Source organism: Macaca fascicularis, chromosome 11 (assembly GCF_037993035.2).
Source record: "Macaca fascicularis isolate 582-1 chromosome 11, T2T-MFA8v1.1".
NCBI lineage: Eukaryota > Metazoa > Chordata > Mammalia > Primates > Cercopithecidae > Macaca > Macaca fascicularis.
The window spans coordinates 82,337,959-82,349,287 of record NC_088385.1 but is presented as its reverse complement, the minus strand read 5'-3'; the positions used below and the strand labels follow the sequence as shown (position 1 = coordinate 82,349,287).

Below are 11,329 nucleotides of genomic sequence, written 5' to 3'. Positions count from 1 at the left end.
AGAGTGGATTTATCAGACAAACGTGTATTTCACTAATGCAAGGAATTTAACCTATCAAAGACTTTCCCTATTTGCTGCAGAAAATTTTAGAAATGCAAGCAATAAAATCAATAATTTTAAAAAATCTTGTCTTTGGCATGTCAAAGAACTTTTATACTTCTAAAAGTGTAGTTATTTGTAGTCAGTGATGAACCTCTCTACACACCTTAGCCCTATGCAATGTTGGGGGTAGAAAACGAGTAGAGATTTTGAGAAATCTTAGGCTAGTTGAAATACTTCTGAAACATCAGAATGTTGAATTACCATCCCTCTGACTTAGAAAGAGAAATACCAACACTCGGGAAGATTACCATCAGAAACAACTTTGGAAAGTTTAATTTGGTCATTGTTTTTAAAATTAGAAATAATGTAAATAAAGTACTGCAACAAAGCATTCTCACAATAAATAGTAGCTATTCCTGTCACTTCTTACAGCAGAGGCCCAATATACATTGTATTCTCATATTTGTACTTCCTCCCAACATCTAGCGCATATTTGGCCAACATATAAATTTTTATCGAAAGAATGAATGACATCAATGACAGGCTGGTCGCACTCCGGTGGTCCAGGTTAGCCCGTGAGGCCACGAGGAAACTGCGGATAACACAGTGTCCAATTTGCCTATACCGCCTGCTAAACTACAAGTCCCAGTACGCAAACGCCATGGTTGCAGTGCATACTGGGAGAAAGTCTCCAGCTCTTCATTGGCCACGTAGGAGAACCTCCGGTGTGTGTAAAAGCGCGGGCTTTAACGCACGTACGCACGGAAAACTGCGCAGATCTCCTCGTCTGAGTTCCGCGGAACTCATTTTGAGTGTAGGCATTTTAGCCGGTAGGATTTAAGAACAGTTTCATTTCCGGCGTCACCGGAAGCAGCTTGAAAATGGCGTCTCCCTCTTTAGAGCGGCGAGAAAAAGGGGCTGGAAAAAGTGAATTTCGTAACCAGAAGACAAAGCCGGAGAACCAAGGTGATGTTATGTGGGAACCGAAGGCTGGGGTTTGTGGACGTTGAGTTGCGATGTTTTTTTTTCTCATTGCTTGTGGACTTATAAAACCACCTGGAGCCTGTACTGTGTATTTCAGTACCACAATAATCGCTGATAAGATTGTTGGCTGGGCCCACAGGAACGACTGGCCGATATGGTGCCACCCACGTGTTCCTAATTCATTCCTTTTGCTAAAGGGTCCCCAAAGCGAAGCCGTTGCTGAATACGTCTTCTGTAAAAGATTATTAAGAAAATGCCGAGGGCGACGCGGAACCCTGTAGCCTGCAGGGGACTGAAAGTCATTGACGGAATGAGGAATAGGGTGAGGTGGGAGCAGGTAGTTCTGATATACAGGAGTCGACCCTGATAATGGGGTGAGATATGGGGAAAGGAGCTATCTGACATGTCCTTAGCTCTAGTTTGTCAGTAAAGACAGTTTGAAAGATTTATCAATTCCTGTTTGTCAGATTGCTAAAATACTAGACGACACAGCCCTTACTCTTTAGGTTGTGCTACCTTTTAATTGTTAACTCCTGCGTTGTGGTCTGGTTTTACCCGTTTTCTTCAGTATGAATGACAGAGAAGTCAGAAATAGCCTGGGGATCTGTTCAACCAGGCTCATAGGAAGTGTTAAAAACATTGAACTCTCAATTTAGATGCATTGGGAAAGTTTTCAAGGTTTCTTCGTTGTTGCTCATTAAATGATTATGTAACGTACATAGCAGAGGATACAACTTATATATAGTTTAATAAAACCATGCAAGAAACTAGCATTCAGACTGTTAAGTAAAATAGAGCATTACCATACCCCTCAAACCCTTACGTGCACTTCTCAGATCATATTCTCTTTTCCTGTCACAAGTAACCACTCTGAATTGCGTTGCATTCTGTTCCTCTTCTTGTAGTCACGAAGTGGCTTAATTTTGCCTCTTTTTAAATTTTATATACATGAAAGTGGACCGTATGCATTTTTCTGTGTCTTAGATTTAGCTTTGTTTTTCAAACAGGGTGATACTTGTAGGTGTAGTTTTAGTCTTTTCACTGTTATGTGGTGTTTCCTTGTATGACTATACCCCAATTTTTTTTTTTCATTTTACAATCGGTGGACATTTGGATTGTTCCTATTGCTTGCAATTATAAACAGTACTGCTAAAACATCTTTGTACATGTCTTCTGGTTAACATGTTCAAGGGTTTCTTTAGGTTGTGAACATAGGATTGGAATTACTGAAGTGTAGGGTGTGTGTAAGTAATGCTAACTTTTTTCCAAAGTGCTAGTGTCAGTTTTGTTCCCACTAGCAGTGGACGAAAGTTCTCATTGCCTTACATTCATATGAATACATGATGTTACCTGAATTTGGAATTTCTGTCATTTTGGTAGGTATGAAATGGGATCTGGTTGCAGTTTTAATTTGCATTTTCTGATCACCTATGAGGTTGCGTATCTTTTCACATGTTTTGGGCCTTCCTTAATTGTGAAACTCCTGTGTATTTCTTTTGTCAATTTTTTTTCTGAGATTGTAGTGGGGACTTTGAAAAAATTGATCCGTAGCCTTTGAAGTGTTTAAATTGGATAGGGACTTGGTCAGGGAAGCATTGCAAGTAACCAGTTGCAGTGACTCACGCCTGTAATCCCAGCACTTTGGCAAGCTGAGGAGGGGGGATTGCTTGAGCCCAGGAGATGCGCCTGGGCAACATGGCAAAACCCTTTCCCTACCAAAAAAAAAAAAAACAAAAAACACAAAAATTAGCCAGACATTATGGCACATGCCTGTAGTACCAGCTACTTGCGAGGCTGAGGCAAGAGAATAGATCGCTTGAGTCCAGGAGGTCCAGGCTGCAGTGACCTGGGATGGAGCCACTGCACTCCAGCCTGGGTGACAGAGCGAGGCCCTGTCTTAAAAAAAAAAAAAATGTATATAATACATAAGTAATCACTTTTGTGGAATTTGTGTTCTTTAAAGGACATTGGAGAATCCTTAGATTAGCCAATTGTCTGTGATTTGAACCAGAAATAGAAATAGAAAAGTGGATGTGAGTATAAGCAGAAAGTTTACCTGAGGTTGATAACATAGGGTAATGCCCTGCTTTTCAAATTTTACTGTGCTTAAGAGTCTCCTGTTGAGCATGGTAAAACACAGACTTCTGTCCCTTGTCGAAGAGATTCTGATTCAGTAGGTCTGGAGTGGGGCCCAATAATTGCATTTCTGACAGACTTAACAGTTTATACTGATACTGAAAGTCTATGGAGCATACCTTTTAGTATAACTGAATTAGAGTATAGCTGTTGAATTTAAGGAGTTCTTAAAATTCAGTACCACGTTTTTTAAATACATGATTCAGAAGATAATTTATGGCCCTTAGGCATTTTCTTGTAGTGAAAGGAGTCCCAGGCTGAGTCAGCTTTGTGTTCCCTTAGGCAAGTCACTTAGCCTTTTTAGACTATCTTCTATAAAATGAGAATAATACAGACTCTACCTTTTATAGTTATGAAACGCATGTGGAAATAAGGCACTCAAAACGCTTAGGAAAATCTAGAATTACTCGAGATTATTAACTGAAAGATAAACTAGAATCCTCTTTCAGAAGTTGTATACAAACACATACACCCAGGTTCCATACACTCCAGGAAAGTCAGAAAGGTTAATTGTATTTAAAATACTAAACAAAATGGCATTGAGATCTTCAGTTTTATGGTAGTGTAATGCAGTACACGTTTCTGGAGTGCTCACTGTCTGTCTGGCATATGCCAATTGGCATGAAGAGGGATTCTGCTCTTAAGGAACTTTGTCTTATGAGGCAACTGAAGTGTGTACAGATAATTTTAATACAGTGAATTGATAATGACAGAGGAATGTTCTTCGACTCTTGAATAATATAAAAAGCGGGGAAAAGGAAATGCAAGAAGTACTGGAAGGCTTATGAATATGTGCATAGGATGTTCATAAAGTGTCCAAAAGACAGTTAAAATGTGATGTGTCAATTTTTTCCTTTCTGTAGATGAATCAGAACTCCTTACTGTTCCCGATGGCTGGAAGGAACCAGCTTTTTCCAAAGAGGACAATCCCAGAGGACTTTTGGAGGAGAGCAGTTTCTCAACTTTGTTCCCAAAATACAGAGAAGCTTACTTGAAAGAGTGTTGGCCATTGGTGCAGAAAGCCTTGAATGAACATGTATGTGTATCTTATAATAATACATTTATTTGAGACTTTGCTCTTGCTTATGCCTTTAAGTGTATGTATGCAGATGCATTTTTTTTTTAATGGTGCTAACATAGCAATGGTGCTGGTTACTTTGGTTCCTTTGGTATTTTAAACTATTTAGGTACATTTTCTTCTTACCTAATGTTCATTTGTTTTAAATTTTATGAGTAATAAATTACTTTGAAAAATTTGCATACCTTTAATATTTTAGGAGCTTCACAACTGTCTGAAATTCACCTGTGAAGTCTCAATTTCAGAATGCCTGCTCCAGGCCATGAGAGTTGTCATGTGTCTGTCCCAGTCTGAGCTGAGTCATGTTTCTAAATGGATTACTTTTCATCTTAAATGGAAGATGTGGATGTATCCAACTTTTCCTTGTTTATGCTGATGCTGTGCCCCTAGATAACTGCATTTTTTTTTTTTCCCCAAACTGGGTATTGAAACCCATTAGTGTATTGAGAAGTCAATTTAATGGCTATAAGGAGCCTTTAGAAAACGGCATATCCATGGTAAAAGTATGTTTTTTTCATATTGGCTTAGTTGTGTGTGTGTGTGTGTGTGTGTGTACATTTATTAGGTTGTGATATAAAATGTGTTTCTCACTGTGGGACTGCTCTGGAGTTGGTTGTGCCATTGTGGGTGAAGGTGGCTCAGCAAGCTGCAGGTTGTGTTTTATAGCTGCGTCTGGGATTGAGCTCTTTTTTTTTTTTGTAAACTCATAGCGACCCAACCATATATTGAATTGTTCAACACTTAACTATGTTGAAATATTCTTGAGATTATGCTCACAAGTGAGAAAATAGCATTTTAATTTGCTTTGTTGAAATCTGTTTTTTCCTGTTGAAAGTTAATGCTTAAGTTTTCTAATCGTTGCTTTTTTCTGAAACTATGTTAATTTGCTTTTACTTAGTATTTAGTCCCCTAATTAGCTAGGAAAAAAGTTTGAAAGGGAAAGTCAATTCTTACCCAATGGAGCAGATGGTAGACTGGAGCTGGGTCCAGAATAGGGAAGCTGTACAGCTTTACATTTTTATCTTAGTCAGATTTTAAGTATGACCCCATTTGTTTCATTTATAATTTTAAAATTAGAGGCAATCTATATTCCAGTGGGTACAAAGTATTCTAAAACCAAGTGTAAATGGTTTCAATTGCTCCAGTTTCTTATAGTCTGTAAAGTGTGAAAGTAATTGAGTATTCATTATTTATACTTAACTACCTAGCTTCTTCAGGGAAGTAATTGATAGGAATTGAGAGGTGACAGAAATTAATAGGTTGGTTAGGATAGGCTTTATATTTATCTAAAAATAAACTCATTTTTAGACAACTGCTTGTTTGCTCTTTCCTTTTGTAGCATGTTAATGCAACCCTGGACCTGATCGAAGGCAGCATGACTGTCTGTACTACAAAGAAGACTTTTGATCCATATATCATCATTAGGGCAAGAGATCTGATAAAACTGTTAGCAAGGAGTGTTTCATTTGAACAGGTAAATCTAAAATTACAGAGACTTTGCTTTGTTTGCATCAGTGTTAACCTATAACATCCCATCTTTTCCGCCTTCCACCATCAAGTTTTCGTATTTGTGCTTAGATAACAATAGCATGGGCTTGGAAAATAAATGTAATTGTAAAAAATGTTGATAATGTCTGTTTTTTTTTTTTTTTTTTTTTTTTGCAAAAGGCAGTACGAATTCTTCAGGATGATGTTGCATGTGACATCATTAAAATAGGTTCTTTAGTAAGGAATAAAGAGAGATTTGTAAAACGAAGACAACGGCTTATTGGTCCCAAAGGATCTACATTGAAGGTATTTTTTTATTAGTGGAAAACTTGAGTCTCTCCCTTAATAATTTTTCAGAGTAATGAATTTTAACCTGATCTCTTGATACAGGCATTGGAACTCTTAACTAATTGTTACATTATGGTTCAGGGAAACACAGTTTCAGCCATTGGACCTTTTAGTGGCTTAAAAGAGGTGAGAACTATGTATTATCTTCAATTCATTTTCAGCAGAGAACAAATAATTTGGTTATAATATAGTTTATTGGATAATGCTTTATAATTTTATTTTTTTAGAATGTGCTTTGATTTCCCATTAGTAAATACTTTTTATGTCATATAATTCAAGGGAATCATCATTTCTGGACCCTAACATGTTTTGGCCAACCTTGGCAACTAAGGAGACATGCATTTCTGAATTAGAAGGTCCGCACACTATTACTCCTCCGCTATAACATTTAAATGAGCATTTAAGATCTTCAGTCTGTAGCACAGACGAAAAACGTGGAATAGTCACATATGCCCAAATGATGCGAAAATTGAGCAAAACTCCAGTTATTTGCAGTAGTGTATACAGCCAGTAGAGGTCACACTCTGAAAACTTTTCTTCAAGATATGTTTTCTTTTGTTTGAATTTTAGTATAATGTTTAATAACTTTTCATGAACATTTTCTTTAACTTTTTAAATTAAATGTGAGAAAATCTGTGGAGCAAATGCTATTTCTTTTAACTCCTTTTGGTACTATTACTGTCTGGATCTGGCTTGTGAGGTTGTGCTTCCTTTCCAGGGCCTTTAATAGTAATCCTATTGGCCCTTTTTGTCATAAATTGTCTGCTCTTTTCTCATGGAGCAATAATTAAGTATATTGAATACTTTAGTTTTATAAAGTCTTTAAAATATTTAATTCTTACAATAGAGTCTTGAGGTATATGATTTTATCTTTATATTACAAATGAGAAAGCTGGAACAGGAAAGTGACCTTCCTGTATGCAATGGCAGTCCTTGTATTCCAGCCCTCTTCTTCCTAAATCACGTTGCTATACAGTGTTGTATTAGTTCTCTGTGCTACATTTTAGCAGTAATTGAGAAACTGTATTGTATTCAAGGGAGGTTTGACTGCCTCTATGAAAGATCTAATTATTTAATTAAATTATTTAATTTGATACCCATTACCTGATTAGATATTTTGCAGTATTTATCCTCTCCTCCATAGCTCATTAAAATCCTTGTGACTAATTCATTTTTCTTTGCAAATTTCAGGTTAGAAAAGTAGTCCTAGATACTATGAAGAATATTCATCCAATTTATAACATTAAAGTGAGTGATAATTCTATGTGACTACCAGTGATTATCATACTTCTTTTAGCTACAGAATCCTTTCTTGAAATTAAATGTTTTATGAAATTCTAATGCACAAACAGATAAAGCAGAGCTATTTTGGGTAAATTAGGGGTAGAATTCAGCCTACTTTACCCCAGTTTTGTAGGTACTTCTTGGAAGCTCTCTATGGAGCACAGTGTGGAAACTACTGAAGGGGGTAGTGTGTAATGTGTTATATAGTTCTAATCAATGAAAATAAGCTTCACAGAATTTGTTGTAGATCATATCAGTGCAGTTTTCTTAGATTATGCACCCATATATTTAAAGATACGATTTTTCAGAATTCTGCCTTTTTCTATTAAAATCTGGAATATCTCATGTTGCATTAAAACCTTTTTTTGAATTTAACACTCAAATTGTAGCCCCTTTGAGAGAGATCCATTATATCCCAGTGTGCACAAAGTTTGATTATTCTTGGAAATGTAACCATGGTATATAGAACTATTTTATGATGGGTTTGTTGAGCAATCCACTTAAATTTGATGAACTTAAGTTATGAAGTCGCTGTTAGATTAGGGGAAAAGTGATTTTGAGTTACATTGGGATATTGCAGATAAAAACAAAGCTATATGTCTGATCCCTGGTTTGTATCCTCTGATGTTCCAAGGTCTAAAATTTAAATGGAATAGGGAAATGTGAAAGTATCGGTTTTCTGTAATCATGAGAAAGTTTACTTTTGCCTTTTTCTATGATATTTCAGTTGCTACTGAAAACTTCCTGTTTGCAGGGAATATCAGCTAATTAAGAACCCTCCCGGCTTTTATAAGTTGACTTTTAAATGTTTTAATGAAATAATAGTTGAAAAGTCAGTTTTATTTTCATCTCATTTTAACAATTCTGCATTTTGTAATTAAATTTCTAATGGTTTTCTAATAATTATACATGTTTGTGATAATTTACCTTTTTCCTTATGTGATTGGTTTAATTTCACCAAAGAAACTAGAAACTGTTTCTTTTATTATTTATAGAAGCAATATTTATGTCTGAGTTTGATAAATGTGTGACTTTGGAAAGTAAAAATTTTTACTTTGTTGCATGACTAAAGAGCTTAATGATTAAGAGAGAGCTGGCAAAAGATTCTGAATTACGATCACAAAGTTGGGAGAGATTTTTGCCGCAGTTCAAACATAAAAATGTGAATAAACGCAAGGAACCAAAGAAAAAAACTGTTAAGAAAGAATATACGCCATTCCCACCACCACAGCCAGAAAGTCAGGTTAGTACTAAATGTTGAACTTTATATGAAGGGGAATCTATTTTAGTATATTTGGTCGGAAACTTTATTGAAGGTTATTTCAGGTGGGATATGTATATATATATATTGCGTGTGTGTGTGCAGAACTATAAGAAACTAAGGGTAAATATAAATAGGTATATTTTGAGCTGCATGCATGGGGGTGTGCAGTGGGGCCTTCACATTGATTATAAACTGCATTCAGGCAGTTTGTGTCCCTGTAGCCACTGTAAATGTTCCATGGATAAAAGTTCAACAATTTAGTCTGCAGTACTCTTTCCTCTGCTTTGGCAACATTCTTGTGACTGTATGCTCTATGATTGTTCTAGTTCTGAAATCTTAAATTGTAACACCCACCGTTTTTCTAAGTTATGATTCCTTTCCATTTTGTCAACTATCTTCTTCATTTCCTTTCCCACCATGACCAGTTGCCATTTTGTTCTTGCACAGCATTGTTTTGATTCATGCCCCTTTTTAGTTCTGTCACACCTTCTCAGCAAAACTCTAAAACTTGGATCAGTCTAAAAACTTGTCTTCCCTATAACGTGGCTACCAAATTAGGTTAGAGAAAGTTTTATCTTTGGATTAAATTCATTCAGAATTCATGTTTCCTCTTAATTCTCTCAGTGCCCTTCCACGTTTAGCAGATGACTTTGCATTTTATTGAAATATGAGACCACCAGATAAGAACCCCTTCTGTTTCCTCTTCTCTCACGTCTGTGTTTTCTTCCACCTGCATCAGCCTTTTCTATGTGTTCTTTGAATTCCATCTTCACCTATCTCCTGGGGGTTCTTGCTTCATTATTCCCTTCCTTGGCTATATCCTAAAGCCTTCCCTTTCTACTTCTGCTCAGCGTGTGAACTCACTGATTTCTATGTCTCTTTTTTCCACAACCATGTTTGGAGTCTTTCAGGAAAGATTTGATGATTGATGGGAAAAATGATGATCATAGTGAAAAAACAATGGAAGTGTTGGATCATGGAGGAAATTGATAGTAGTTGCAGGGAAAAGGGAGTGAGGCAGTCATTAAACCATGCTTCCGTAACAGCTGCCTTACTTCTTATGACCCTTTCTTGGAGTTAATTGACTTATCTTTCTTCCTTAGCTGTGTAAGCTTCTTGAAACAGTGATGTCTCGATTGTCTTGTTCTTACTTATTCATTATGTGACTGGGCAAGTTATTTATCCCATCCGTACTTAAGTTTCCCCATACCTAAAATGGGAGTAATGATAATACCTGTCTTAAAGAATCGTTAATGAGGATTAAATGAATAATTGTAAAGAGCTTAGAACAGTGCCTTAGATATAATAATGCTGTATAAGTGGCAGACAAGTCGGTTATACACATTTTACATGTTGGCTGTATATTGAATGAACAAGCTGTTGCTTTTGCTAATTAGTCACCAATTCCTGATCGTTCTGGCTTTTATTCTGCATGCCACTACGTTTATTCCAGGCTCTCATCTATTCCTCATTCCTCTCCATTAAAATTGTGCTTTGGTCTTTTCAGTCTTCTCGGAAACCCACAGTCATTTCTAAATCTTATCTCTCCTACTTTATCTGCCATTGAAGCTTCTTCAAATTATCCCAAAACTCACTCTCCAGTTTCTTCTCACACTTTCCATACTGTATCCCTGAACTCCTCTGGGTTGTATTCCATGGAGGTGCTTTCCTACCTCCACACTTTTGTGTATGTATTCCCCTCAGCTTAGACTCTGCTTCCTTTATGTCACTACCATTTTTATTAATAAATCAGTTTGACCCCATTGTTTTTACCCTAAGGATATTGTGACTTGCTTAGGACCTGACTTCTCCTCTACATTATTTCTGATGTAATTGTAAATACTGTTTTCAACAGATTGATAAAGAATTGGCTAGTGGTGAATACTTCTTGAAGGCGAATCAGAAGAAGCGGCAGAAAATGGAAGCAATAAAGGTACTTTATGTCTAGCTCACAAGATTAATAGCAAAGTTCATAGATACTTGAATTATTTAACTATAAATACATTTAACTAATGTATTTTTTATTAATGTAGGCTAAACAAGCAGAAGCCATCAGTAAGAAACAAGAGGAAAGAAACAAAGCATTTATTCCACCTAAAGAAAAACCAATTGTGAAACCTAAGGAAGGTAATGCTTTATGTGATGTAAAAGTCTTTATTAATTATGAAAAGTAAACCCATAGTGAATTTGTCTGAATCTCTTTAAGAAATAATCATATATTTTCATCAGTTCTCTTAGCATTTCAGTAATTACTGATCCTAAGGACTTTAGAGGCAGCTAATGCCTATTTCAGTGCAAACTGGATTGACAGTCCTCTCCTGACCTCTGGTCTGTGCTCAGGAAAGACTCTTTGTTGTGAAAGATACAAACCCAGGGCAGCCAGTACGTCTTCTGTAGAAATGCAAGCAAGACGATCCCTGAGCTCTGCTGTCATGCCTCTCAAAGAGGAATTACCAGAAGTTGTACTTTTTCTTCTCTTTATGTGATTTTGGCTTAGAGTTTGGCTTCTATATTGGTAACATGGATTTCTCAACACTTTGGACTAAAGGACACTGACAGGTCTTATTCATGAGCTATTAGTGTGAAAGTGATTGTGGTTTTTAAATGGCAGAAACCACAATCACTTTCCCACTAACCTAATATTTAAAAGACACTAAGAGAAAACATTCTCATAACATTTCTAGTCTCATTCTGATGCATCTTCT

The 11,329-nt window shown here is 36.3% G+C and overlaps 1 protein-coding gene across 2 annotated transcripts in view; it reads left to right on the top strand.

Moving 5' to 3' along the window:
• Window positions 1-887: 887 nt before the first annotated feature.
• The window catches only part of KRR1 (KRR1 small subunit processome component homolog), a 14,573-nt gene continuing 4,131 nt past the window's right edge, over window positions 888-11,329 (top strand). The window contains exons 1-9 of one of the 2 annotated variants that reach the window (XM_005571577.5): window positions 888-1,008; window positions 4,026-4,198; window positions 5,580-5,714; window positions 5,909-6,034; window positions 6,119-6,202; window positions 7,268-7,324; window positions 8,433-8,603; window positions 10,480-10,557; window positions 10,658-10,751. In XM_005571577.5, coding sequence (XP_005571634.1) covers window positions 924-1,008; window positions 4,026-4,198; window positions 5,580-5,714; window positions 5,909-6,034; window positions 6,119-6,202; window positions 7,268-7,324; window positions 8,433-8,603; window positions 10,480-10,557; window positions 10,658-10,751 — 1,003 coding nt within the window. In that variant the 5' untranslated portion in view covers window positions 888-923. The remainder of the gene's footprint in view (window positions 1,009-4,025; window positions 4,199-5,579; window positions 5,715-5,908; window positions 6,035-6,118; window positions 6,203-7,267; window positions 7,325-8,432; window positions 8,604-10,479; window positions 10,558-10,657; window positions 10,752-11,329) is intronic. The other variant, XM_005571578.5, reaches the window with a different exon arrangement.